We start from the raw sequence: 14,168 nt of genomic DNA, 5'->3' as shown, positions 1-14,168 counted from the left end.
TTATTTATGCCAATATAACTATTATTCAACTGTGACATTGTGGAAAATGAGCACAGGTTATGCTGTGTTCCCTGCATCAAGCCATGGTCTTACCATTCTCAGTCATCAGCATTACTGGGCAGTTATTGTGGATAGTAAGTCTGTGTTATGAGTGCACCTGATCAGAATGCCTGAATACCTGGTAGACAAACTTAGGTATCTGACACTGATAAAGTTGAAGAATCATACCCTGAAATATGTCAAACTTCAAAGCACTATGTTTAGAACACAGTTGTTTTTTACATAAAAATGCCAGCTAGCAAACCCAGGACATGAAAACACAAAGTACATCCAAGCCAACTCCCAGACAGCAAATCAACATTCCTTTCAACACAAGTGTTCAGCGTCAAGTCAAGGCTGTGACTAAAACTGAAGCCGCTTCTATAATACACTTGCTTAGGTCGCTACAACAAATTGATGTACATGAAAAGGATTAATAATAGTTACATTATAAACATCTTACGATAAAGGTATCAGTCTAAGCCGTATGTGTCCATATGTGTTTCAATGGTGAGTTTATATATGGACTGGCAAATGGTTGTTTTGATTTTGAATCATGACACACAGGCGGAAGCAAAGTCTATGTTGAGGTTAGCATTCCTGTGAAAACTCTGTGAGCAGGACTTGCTAGAAATAGCCCTATGACGAAGTTGAGTGAGTGTTGCACCGAGTCTGGCTGCCTCACCGAGGAGGGAGGGAAGCTTCCACTATGACTAATTTAGGACTGACTAGGGAAGAAGTCTTCTGGATCAAGTTTCAGGAAGACAGCCCAGGTGCTTCATGAGCGGAGGGGGTGTGAGGGCAGTGGTTGGATGGGGAGAGGGAAGATTAACCAATACAGCAGTGGTTGGAGGGGGTGAGATTACCCAATACAGCAGTGGTTGGAGGGGGTGAGATTAGCCGATACAGCAGTGGTTGGAGGGTGTGAGATTACCCAATACAGCAGTGGTTGGAGGGGGTGATATTACCCAATACAGCAGTGAGAGAGATTACCCAATACAGCAGTGGTTGGAGGGGGTGAGATTACCCAATACAGCAGTGGTTGGAGGGGGTGAGATTACCCAATACAGCAATGGTTGGAGGGGGTGATGATTACCCAATACAGCAGTGGTTGGAGGGGGTGAGATTACCCAATACAGCAGTGGTTGGAGGGGGTGAGATTACCCAATACAGCAGTGGTTGGAGGGGTGAGGAGATTACCCAATACAGCAGTGGTTGGAGGGGAGAGGGAGATTACCCAATACAGCAGTGGTTGGAGGGTGGGGTGAAATTACCCAATACAGCAGTGGTTGGAGGGGAGGGATTACCCAATACAGCAGTGGTTGGAGGGAGAGGGATATTACCCAATACAGCAGTGGTTGGAGGGAGAGAGGAAGATTACCCAATACAGCAGTGGTTGGAGGGAGAGAGGGAATTACCCAATACAGCAGTGGTTGGAGGGGAGAGAGTAAGATTACCCAATACAGCAATGGTTGGAGGGGGTGATATTACCCAATACAGCAGTGGTTGGAGGGGATAACCCAATACAGCAGTGGTTGGGGGTTACATTGCAGGTACAACACCTGGCTGATTTGCTACCCCCAACTGCTGTCACATCACAAGAGTACCTTAGGAATGTTGCCTTGTGGATTGGATTACCTTAAAAATGTGAAAACGTTCATCTTCATTACACAGTTGTCAAAGCAAGGAGAAACAAGGTGTTTTTATAAAGTTCTTCCTTGGTATTGGATTTTGGGCAGTTATTACTTGGCAAATCAAATTGAAACGGTCCTTCAGTCAAGAGTTGATTAGGAAGTATTTTGGTATTCCAAAGTAGTAATGTTACGGTAGTAATGTTTTATTCAGGAAGTGGAGTAGATTGTTATAATGGAGGAGAGTTCCAAAATACATGCATTTACTTGGAAAGATAAAACTACTGCAGGAGACACAAAGGAGGGTTGAGAAGGTGTATGGTTGTGCTTAGTGACCAAGTGGTAGATGGTCACTGGAATATAGGCATGGGGAGTCTTGTGTTTGAACATCACATTAAAACATCCACTTCTTGTTTTCATGTGTGCATGTGTACAGGTAGTCAACAGCAACCTTTAGCATGTGAATGATATACATATGTATAACATTCTCTTCACACTGCATCCTCTATAGAAACAGTACTATGTGATCAACACAATCTCAGTTTAGATGAATGTTTCATTTGATTTATTCGCATTGTCTTGTTGTGAAACTGCAAACTTCGACTGTCATTTCTTTCTGGAGCCAGTCTTTTCAAGTTGGATGCTTAAACAATGAAGAACTATCAGCTATGATGGATCACTCCGTGTGTGAAATAAAACAGGCTGACTGTGCTGGATCTGGGAAATAGCAACAAGATGTAACTCAAGAGTTTATGTTAAAAATCAATAAATGCAATCAGTTTTGATAGTATCTGGTTATTTTTACTACACTTTAATTATGTTTCATGCAGAGATCCATAGACGCTATGAGTACACTTGTTACAATTCTTCCATAGAGGTTGATTATGACAAGAAACAGGCTGTACCCCAGGCTGTACCCCAGGCTGTACCCCACTAGGCTGCTCACACTGGTATTCTTTCCTTACCTCTCTGTATCAACTACTAGTGTTTTACTCTTGTTCTGAAACATACCACTGGTGTATGCTGTGTCCCTCGTCACATAATGATTTCAGGAATGTAGGTATGAATGGATATTTAAAACTAAATCCGACGTGCACTCTACAATTTTACATCTATAGGATACTTATAGACAACATAGGGTATGTGTTTTGCGTTTGTTTACAGGACAAATTAAGTGTAGAAATATCCTGTGTGTTTATCTTCAGCATTGATATACAAGCCTATTGTATTGTAGCAAAAGTATTCAAGGTTTTGCCACATTCTAGAACATGTAAGAAATCTGTGTAATATTAAACTTGTGGCCCCAGTTTATGGGAAGTTGCAGATTACGTGTCTTCATGACAGTAATGGCTAATGCTCCTACAAATACCACTTAGTTCAGTGAATCATGAATTAATGTAGAATGAATATTGTTTCCTTTAGGGCAAGAACACACCAACTGTTGACTCTTTCTTTAGACAAATAGATTTGAGATATATTAATGTCAACCAAAGATGAAACAAGCGCAGACCATCTGGATAGCACAGACATAAATGTGTTGTCTTCTGATGCACACAACCCTGGTTGACCTTTCTGTGAGGTACTAAAACCTCTTGATTTCTTGTGTCACCATCGCGAATCAATGGCATCTATGTAATAAAACATTTTCTCCTCCGCAGCAATGTGACAGACAACATGCAAAAGGTTTGCATCTCGATATCACCTGGCATCCCCCTGCGAGGTGACATCTTGATGAAGTGCTACCACAAGAAGACCCGCAGAGGACAACGCGAGATGATCTGGAGGTGTCAGTTCCACACGTGTGCCATCTCCGACTACAACCTTGTCTTCACCAAGCAGGAGCTGGACGATGCAATCAATGGTGAGTCACAGCATCACAGCATATATCATGTATCTTTTATTTGTATGGACCCCTGGATTCTCTGCGCTAACAGTACGGCTAACTAGTACAGACAATGTTGAGAAAACTGTACATGTTACTGCTGTGAAGTCAGACTGTAATCTGCATTAGGAACAGTTGAATGTGGCTAGTTCTTGACCTAACAGGCAATCTGATGTTCGACTATCCTCAAATGTCTGACTACATTAGTGTACCTTCTGACTCTACTGGTGAGCCTCTACTGGTGAACCTCTACTGGTGAACCTCAACTGGTGAGCCTCTAGTGGTGAGCCTGTACTGATGAACATCTACTGGTGAGCCCCTACTGGTGAACCTCTACTGGTGAACCTCTACTGGTGAACCTCAACTGGTGAGCCTCTAGTGGTGAGCCTGTACTGATGAACCTCTACTGGTGAGCCCCTACTGGTGAACCTCTAGTGGTGAACCTTGTTCACATGGTGAGCCTCTACTGGTGAACTTTACTGGTGAACCTCTGCTGGTGAGCCTTCTCACTCTAGTGGTGAGCCTGTACTGATGAACCTCTGTGGTGAGTTCCCCTACTGGTGAACCCTCTGCTGATGAACTCTACTGGTGAGGCCCCTGCTGGTGAACCTCTCTGATGAACCTCTACTGGTGAACCCCTACTGATGAACCTCTACTGGTGAGCCCCTCTGAAGACATACTGGTGAACCTCTGCTGATGAACCTCTACTGGTGAAGCCTCAGCTGGTGAGCCTCTGCTGGTGAACCTCAACTGGTGAGCCTCTGTGGTGAGCCTCTGCTGGTGAACCTCTACTGGTGAACCCTCTACTGGTGAACCTCAGCTAGGTGAGCCTCTAGTGGTGAGCCTGTACTGATGAACCTCTACTGGTGAGCCTCTACTGGTGAACCTCAGCTGGTGAGCCTCTCTGGTGGTGAGCCTCTACTGGTGAACCTCTACTGGTGAACCTCTACTGGTGAACCTCTACTGGTGAACCTCAACTGGTGAGCCTCTAGTGGTGAGCCTGTACTGATGAACCTCTACTGGTGAACCTCAACTGGTGAGCCTCTACTGGTGAGCCCCTACTGGTGAACCTCTACTGGTGAACCTCAACTGGTGAGCCTGTACTGATGAACCTCTACTGGTGAACCTCAACTGATGAACCTCTACTGGTGAACCTTAACTGGTGAGCCTCTACTGGTGAGCCTGTACTGATGAACCTCTACTGGTGAGCCTCTACTGGTGAACCTCTACTGGTGAGCCTCTACTGATGAACCTCTACTGGTGAGCCTCCTACTGGTGAACCTCTACTGAGTGAGCCTCTACTGGTGAGCCTCTACTGGTGAGCCTGTACTGATGAACCTCTACTGGTGAGCCTCTACTGGTGAACCTCTACTGGTGAGCCCCTACTGGTGAACCTCTACTGGTGAGCCTCTACTGGTGAACCTCTACTGGTGAGCCTCTACTGATGAACCTCTACTGGTGAACCTCTACTGGTGAGCCTTCTCATTCTAGTGGTGAACCTCTCCTGATGAACCTCTACTGGTGAACCTCTACAGGTGAACCTCAACTGGTGAGCCTCTAGTGGTGAGCCTGTACTGATGAACCTCTACTGGTGAGCCTCTACTGGTGAACCTCTACTGGTTAGCCTTCTCACTGTGGTGAACCTCTACTGGTGAACCTCTACTGGTGAGCCTCTACTGGTGAACCTCTACTGGTGAACCTCTACTGGTGAGCCTGTACTGATGAACCTCTACTGGTGAGCCTCTACTGATGAACCTCTACTGGTGAGCCCCTACTGGTGAACCTCTACTGGTGAGCCTCTACTGGTGAACCTCTACTGGTGAACCTCTACTGGTGAACCCCTACTGGTGAACCTCTACTGGTGAGCCTCTACTGGTGAACCTCTACTGGTGAGCCTGTACTGATGAACCTCTACTGGTGAACCTCTCTACTGAGTGAACCTCTACTGGTGAGCCTCTACTGATGAACCTCTACTGGTGAGCCCCCTACTGGTGAACCTCTACTGGTGAACCTCACTGGTGAGCCTCTGGTGAGCCCCTACCTGGAGTGAGCCTCTACTGGTGAGCCTCTACTGGTGAGCCTCTACTGGTGAACCTCTACTGGTGAGCCTCTAGTGGTGAGCCTGTACTGATGAACCTCTACTGGTGAGCCTCTACTGGTGAACCTCTACTGGTGAGCCTCTACTGGTGAACCTCTACTGGTGAACCTCAACTGGTGAGCCTCTACTGGTGAGTGAGCTCTACTGGATGATGAGCCCCTACTGGTGAACCTCTACTGGTGAGGAAGCTACTGGTGAACCTCTACTGGTGAGCCTGTACTGATGAACCTCTACTGGTGAGCCCCTACTGGTGAACCTCTACTGGTGAGCCTCTAACCTGGTGAACCTCTACTGGTGAACCTCTACTGGTGAACCTCAACTGGTGAACCTCTACTGGTGAGCCTGTACTGATGAGCCTCTACTGGTGAGCCTCTACTGGTGAACCTCTACTGGTGAACCTCTACTGGTGAACCTCTACTGGTGAGCCTCTAGTGGTGAGCCTGTACTGATGAACCTCTACTGGTGAGCCCCTACTGGTGAACCTCTACTGGTGAGCCTCTACTGGTGAGCCTCTACTAATGAACCTCTACTGCTGAACCTCAACTGGTGAGCCTCTACTGGGGAACCTCTACTGGGGAACCTCTACTGGTGAGCCTTCTCACTCTAGTGGTGAACCTCTACTGGTGAACCTCTACTGGTGAACCTCAACTGGTGAGCCTCTAGTGGTGAGCCTGTACTGATGAACCTCTACTGGTGAGCCCCTACTGGTAAACCTCTACTGGTTAGCCTTCTCACTCTAGTGGTGAACCTCTACTGGTGAACCTCTACTGGGTGAGCCTCTACTGGTGAGCCTCCAGTCGGGGGAACAATGCACATCACTGGTTTGTCTGATCCTCCAACTGCCAGAATCTGCAACTAGCTATCATATTGGGATGGGGCCAGATACATCAGCCAGGTGTCTGTACTGTGTTCATCTCACCCACCACTGTACACTGCGTGTATTCTCCATTCAGGAGTGACAGGGATGTACAATACTAACCTGATGTATCAATTATCATGAGTTTAGTTTCTGCCACTGACTTACTTCAAGCTTTGTTTAACTTTTGTAAAAATATGTTAAAATTGTGTTAATCAAGACTCTTGAGCTTAGAATTTAATAGATTAATGAAAAGGAAAGACTTCAGATTTTACACTCATTACTTGATACTGTACCAACTGTAATTCCTTAAAAGAATTTGTTACTGTAGCTGTTTGTTTAAAATTGAAATTCTACTGAACAGTCCATGTGTTCCAAGGGTGTGGGAGGCTTGAGTACTTGCCTAGTCACTTATCTCACTGATGACACTCCTGAAGGCGGCTCTTCTCCTGGACAGGCAAACACTAAACATGAAACGTGATGCTAAAACACTCCCTTCTCTATCAGACATATCAGGAGAAGTTTAAATATGGGACAGGAACTACTGGAAATGTTGCATGAAATAATATTATGACATCTGTTGCAAGCACTGCTTGTACCTGATACATGTATACCGAGGAAGCTTTTGAGGTCTGACATTGATCGATGAATGACAGGATGCTATATCTGAGGCGTAGAGTTGTGTGATAAAGTTGTGATAGAGAGGAAGTTGTTCCCCAGCATCTTCAGTGTGGCTCGTGCTGGTCGTCACATCATCTGTATACTGCTGGGCGGGGAGATACATGTCTTAGAAGGAACCCATTACAGGTTCCAGTACCACAGAATTATATACACGTTCATCCAATATTTGGGAAGTACTCGTGAAGATAGTCTGTCTCACAGTCTCTGAACCATATTATTTTCCGTACAGCCCAGCCCTCCCTGCAATACTAAGGCCCTAAATGGAGCAAGTCTAGATTTCTCAAGGTTCTGAATCTCTGGTCTCCCTGGGGCTCCTTTTCAATTTAAATGGATTTATTTGTTACAATCAAAATTATATATATTCAGAGACTAAGCGTTAGTCTATCATGAAGAGTGAATCGGTTTTGGACAAGATTATTGTTGTTTTACCATTATACACACAACAAAAAGTATTATCTGTCTGATAAGTTTATATGTGCATCAAAGAAAGAATTAGTTTTACTTTTAGAATAAGTGATAAGTTAGCTTACGGATGCTAGTGTGTGAATTTAAAGGAGGAATGTATCATTTGGTAGTACACACTGCAAGCGTGCTGCCCATATTCATGCTGGCTTCAAGCATGTTGCAGTACACTGCAGTTATAAATGTACTGCCTGTCAGACTGACCTGAGCCACCACATTAGCGTCAGGATGGTGTATGTTTTCATGCATGATTAGGAGCAGGCATGTAAGCCTAACACACTGCTGTTGCCAAGCCAGTGACCATGATTAAAGTGTCTTTGTGCATCATGTAGACTTTATTCTATCAAATGTGAAACTGGGCAGGGCAGTAATTGACCTACTTCCATTTTCAGTGCAGATTCTAGTGTAAAATGTCCTGTGACCCAGTGCGTCATTATTGACCATTCTGTGTGGATTATCTTTACCTTGTGTTCATGTGACTTGTGTCATATATTGCAAAGTCACAACATCTACAGATGTACTTCCCACTCCACAGTTTGTCCAGATTGCTGTATCTTATTGCTGCTTTAACCTTTGACTGATTTCATGGGCGGTGGGGTAGCCGTGTGGTTAAAGTGTTCGCTCGTCATACCGAACATCCAGGTTCGATTCCCCACATGGGTACAATGTGTGAAGCCCATTTCTGGTGTCCCCCGCATTGATATTGCTGGAATATTGCTAAAAGCAGCATAAAACCTCACTCACTCACTCACTGACTGATTTCATCATGGTCCTATCTGAGTGTGTTCTGGTCATGGTGTGACTGCAGCCTGTTGAGCACACCACCCACTGTCCCCTCGTTATGCAGTGTAGAGTAAGTGCACATAACTGAGTGTGCACCACATCTATCTATACACTGTGGCTACTCAGGAAAACATGATTTGTGTACATGAGAACATGGCTGTTTTCTTGTGTGTTTATGTTGAAGTGAATGGTCCACTGATACTTGTTGAACAAGGCCAGTGTTCTGGAAAGGATCCGCTTCATTTGGACAACCCTTTAGTAATGAGCTGCTTTCCTAATAGACTCCACAGATGTTATCATTAGCACTGGCAAGTCACATTCACACACTCACTCAACTTGATACATTAGAAAGATATCATTTACCCTGATTCACCCAATATGGGTACAGTCTTTTCATTAGACACTTTCTCTTCTAAATGGAATCCTCATTTGCTGTATAGCATGTGCACAATCTCAACTGTGTTCTACTTTCAATATCATGAGTTCTACCCTGGAATGTTAATTCACCAAACATCTGCCCTTTGTACTTGATTAGTACCTCAACTAGGCTGTAACACACACCTTGGCACTTTGACATGCACATGCATGCCCCCAGTATGCACTACATTATGTCACTGTGTGTTGCGTACATGAGTAGGTTGCCTTGAGCATGTTATGTGACATTCATGTAACAGGTCACTTACAAACATGTGCTCACTGCACTCACGCAGAAAATGTTCATAATACATTGACTCCAGGTATTTACAATAACCCTAAAGTGCTCATATGTGTTGAAAGGGCCTGTTATAGCATATCCTTGTATTTCATATTGAGTAGAATGAATACAATCACCTCGATATGGGTCGTTTGGAAGCTTCGTAAGATGCATATTTTTGGTTTCTTCATTGACCTTTCAAAAACATTTCCATTCACATATATGTGTGTGAAATGTTAGACCACCTTCTTTCAGACGTATGAATTATTGTCCCACCCCATTGACAAGTGTTAAAATGAAAAACCAAGATTTCTGTTCAAAGCTGTGTTGCTTTTCCCTAGATTACGGTATTTTATTATCCATAGGTAAGCCATTAGCCATACTGTATGTGAGTCAGTTGTCAGTATTGGTGACTAGCTACTGGTACACCCTGCGTACCTCTCAGGTCTGGTCTCGCCCTATCCTCTGCATGTGCTGCATCCACTGTCCCCTGTAGGGAAACAGGTGCACTTACTGTTCTAGGAGTTGCACACATGGTACCCACACATGGTACCCATTGCTCTAGTATGTATGATCTGTACTCTTCACTGTGCCTTAATCTGTGTGTTGCTCATCAACAATCATCAGATTGTCCTGTAACAGGTAGTTATTTCTGCTCCTTACACGGGACACAGCTCACAATTCTCTTGTGTGTTGCCCATCAGCCATCTCCACATTGTCCTGTAACAGGTAAGTAGGGATAAGATATATGGATGAACAGCTTCTTTATTACAATCAGGAGCCATGTTGTAATAAATAAGTTGTTCATCAATATATTGTATCTTTACCTAGCACTTGAAATGCCTGTCAGTAAAGTTATCTGTAACACCAAGTTATTTATGTTCTACAGTGTACTCAAGATGGGTTGGCATCAGCCGTCTAAACATTGTCCCTGCAACATAGGGAGGTTTGCATATTCTGTATGGTTCACTTGCCTGCACAAACACCCAACAAGACAGAATAGCAACTCTGGTATCGGGTTACAGGGATTTGTCTGCAGGGACCACTGAGCCCTTTCTTTTTCACCTCTCACCCAAGGTGCAATAAAATGTGCTGGTGATGATGGGTAGCTGAGTGTAACACAAGGGGAAATGTGGCCCAGCCTGCCTCTACATACTGTAGTTACTGTCTCCTTTATCTGGCTGGAGATAGCTGAATACTGAGGAACTAAAAGCCTGTGTATGACCACCTGCCTTGATCAGTTGCTATACTTGGAACTTGTAATCCAGTAAGTTTTGACATATTCTGGATAAGGTATCTCACAGCTTCATTTCATGGGCTTCAGATAGTTTGCAGTTGATGTTGTGTGAGAATCTGTAGGGGACGTATTCCATCAATGTTCATTTAGAGGGTATAGTAGCTAGGTTTGACTGTTGGCCATGATAAATCTTCCAGCAGATGCTCAAATTGTAAGAAAATGAATCGAGCGTTAGGTTTCACCACTATCCCAACAAACTGAGTGTTTTCATTTAACCTAGATTCTGAATTAAATGGGGCTGCAGGAGGGCAGGACTCTGATAACCAGTAACCTCTGTAAGTCTCTGTTTGGTTTTGTCAGCTCTTATCATTTCAGCAGCTTATTAGTCAGCCAGCTTTGGTCAGGAAATAAAGGTGGGGAAATGCCTTCTCTGACAATACTTTAGAGTGGGTAATCCTGGCAACGTCAGCACACAAGTTCCGACAAAGCCAACAGGTTCCGCAGTTTGGGGTGTTGGAATGTTCTATCATGTTATGGATTGTGGCTATACCTACATATATATCAAAGCTGGAGGGAAGCTGGCCCTCCAGGAAATAAATGGCTCCTTCGCTATGACCTTTTGTGCCATTAAGCTAGTGATGGGGCAGAAGAGCGACTGATTCATCAAGACATGAGCTAATTTGGTGGCATGCTATTTCTGTCAGCATGCAGCAGTTATTGAATATTGAACACATACTTGTTTTAATTAGATCCCTTCTTATTATGTTTAACTTAAAATGTTGGAGGATCGGGGAGGTTCAGAATCTGATGTAGTGTTTTCAATGTGCAAGGAAAGTCGATATATGTGGGTGGTTCAGCCATCAACATAGTTTGAGGATTACCAGTTGACTGAGATTTATACCTGGTGAGATCACCTGTTGCTGCTTCTCAGAGAGTGGCCATTGCATTCTGGTTAGATTGACAATCTGGTGAAATGATTTATCAAGGAAATAGCTTATCTTCGGAAAATATAGTACTGATGTAAATAAATATTGTGTTACTGATGACTGATAATGACATTTCTTGAATGAGTGTTCCCAAGTGGGAGTATCTACAAACAGCATAGTTTCCTGTCATAGATGCTGTCAGGCATCATAGAGTTCTTATCTCATATATTCCTTCTAAAAACTGAGGGATAGTTCATCAGGTCCATGATTTCACCATACTTTCCGTATTACACACCTTTAAGTCTACATTCCCCCACAAATGAACCCACCTGAGGCTAAAACACAACACCTAAAGTCACAATCCTGTGATCTGTTATCGCAGAGCTAGTAGCCATTATTGTAATAATAACTGACAACAGCAGATGGAGAATTGGCCAGAGACATGATTGCCCAGCCCATGGCGCTATAAAGGGGAGCTATAATCGCCTCTCTCTGCCGAGTCCAGAATGGGAGGCAGATCTCTACAGCAGCATTCCCCATGCCTGACACCATCCCACTATCAACAGGTTCCTCACAAGTGGCAACTCTTGGGGTTGCCACGGTGATCCACGGATGTCGGCCATCTTGGAACTATCTCTGAGAGGGGGAAGTTTTGTGAGTTCTTTAGGCTTTTCTGCTCAGAGCCTAAACTCCTGGGATAAAGTAGTTTTGTTTCGTCTGGGATTATTTCTTCATTGCTCGAAGGATGTGAAGTGATATCATGTATTTTGTGGATAGATTGGGTGATAAATTGTGTGTTTTATGACAAGTTCGTTGGATTGCGTATGTGCCTTCTGGGATACCTCCAGGAGTGAAGGCAAGTTTCTCGTTGGTGTGTTCATGAAGAAACAGGTAATGTTGTAATCATAAACTGAAAACAGTAACATCTATAGCAAGAACATAGTTATATGAAGGTTATAAATCATAAACATGTTTCTTTCAAAGTGATTGGTTGAAAACGTTTTAAACCAAGGTCCCACACAAAATTATATGCCTGATGCATTAAAATGTTGTATATAGACATGTGGCAAAACAGATTTAGGTAGAATACTCAAAGCCAGGGTGTCTGCCAGGGATGTTTTTGTGGAGTAATTGTATGGGTTGTGCAGAATGTGATCTTGATACCTACAGGTTGAAACAAGTACACCCACAGAAATGTCAGACTCCCATTGCATACAGTCAACCTCTTTGATGTTCACAATCTGAAAGACATCTCAATTGTAATGAGCATCACATTTAAACAGGTCAACCGATTCTTGCAAGAACTGTTGCTAAGATTTGTTTTAAAGTTTGGTGGATGGTGTCAAATGTGATTCATGTGACCTGATTTGTGCAATCTGCAAGGGGCCTTCCCTCCCTTCTCCTCCTCCCCCACCCTGCCTCTCCAGATGTCAGTGTGTATGCACATGTGAGGTAAAGGCCAGACTCTGGATGGGCAGTGAGGCTGCTGGCATTACCCTCACTGTGCACGCAGTGTTGGGAGCAGAGGTTAATGATAAAAGTAGAACATGATATCACATAACTTGTATCATTATCAAACAGAGGCTGATAGTCCTCAGGATGGAAACATAATTTTGAATAAAATGGCATTAGAATAATGTTTTGATAAATCAAATACATGTTGTGCATCGATTCCACTCTTTGACAGACTACAGGTACTAATCTAATAATCCTATGACAGTTTCAGTGTGGAATGTCTGGTTAGTACCATCATTACAGGATCCAATTATTTTCCCCCGCTGACTTCCTCCTTGCTGTCATGTATCCATCCGGGATATCTCTTCTCTCTGTCATTATAGTTGTGGACAAGATTTCTTGTTTATTTCTCTATGATGAGTTAGGGATTCAGTGAATAATTTGATATTTTCAAGACTTACACCAGAGATTTCCTATCCTGGATTTATATGGACATATTCAAAGCTTTGATAGGTTAGGTTCATAACAGGAAGTTCAAATGGAAGCATGACTTTAATGGTTAGTTTACCAGTATTATTTCGCATATCAACACTCATCTTGTATTGTGCAGATCATATTGTATGTCATCAAAATACAGCATATATTCCATCTATTTATTTATGTTTCAGATCCACGGTTCCCCGACTCAGGAAAAGTAGAATTTGTGTTTGGTCCACGGTCCGATGGTTTGGTTTCAGGTGAGTACCTCTGCTACTTATTGTTGTTGTGACTAGCCTGTCCAGCAGGTTGGAACTTCCATGTCCTTTTACTGCATATTGTGTGACTAGTCTGCCCAGCAGATTGGAATTTCCATGTCCTTTTACTGCATATTGTGTGACTAGTCTGTCCAGCAGGTTGGAACATCCATGTCCTTTTACTGTATATTGTGTGACTAGTCTGTCCAGCAGATTGGAACTTCCATGTCCTTTTACTGCATATTGTGTGACTAGTCTGTCCAGCAGATTGGAACTTCCATGTCCTTTTACTGCATATTGTGTGACTAGTCTGTCCAGCAGATTGGAACTTCCATGTCCTTTTACTGCATATTGTGTGACTAGTCTGTCCAGCAGGTTGGAACTTCCATGTCCTTTTACTGTATATTGTGTGACTAGTCTGTCCAGCAGATTGGAACTTCCATGTCCTTTTACTGCATATTGTGTGACTAGTCTGTCCAGCAGGTTGGAACATCCATGTCCTTTTACTGTATATTGTGTGACTAGTCTGTCCAGCAGATTGGAACTTCCATGTCCTTTTACTGCATATTGTGTGACTAGTCTGTCCAGCAGATTGGAACTTCCATGTCCTTTTACTGCATATTGTGTGACTAGTCTGTCCAGCAGGTTGGAACTTCCATGTCCTTTTACTGTATATTGTGTGACTAGTCT

At 43.6% G+C, this 14,168-nt stretch overlaps 1 protein-coding gene across 1 annotated transcript in view; it reads left to right on the top strand.

Moving 5' to 3' along the window:
- The window catches only part of LOC124253949 (tensin-1-like), a 253,052-nt gene that overhangs the window by 211,517 nt on the left and 27,367 nt on the right, over window positions 1-14,168 (top strand). The window contains 2 exon segments of the mRNA XM_046687798.1: window positions 3,329-3,531; window positions 13,413-13,481. Of these exon segments, the coding sequence (XP_046543754.1) occupies window positions 3,329-3,531; window positions 13,413-13,481 (272 nt within the window).

Source organism: Haliotis rubra, unplaced genomic scaffold, assembly GCF_003918875.1.
Source record: "Haliotis rubra isolate DU_JTF1 unplaced genomic scaffold, ASM391887v1 Scf56, whole genome shotgun sequence".
In the NCBI taxonomy this organism is placed as follows: Eukaryota; Metazoa; Mollusca; class Gastropoda; order Lepetellida; family Haliotidae; genus Haliotis; species Haliotis rubra.
The sequence above is the reverse complement of the archived record's forward strand: the minus strand, read 5'-3'. Positions and strand labels throughout refer to the sequence as shown.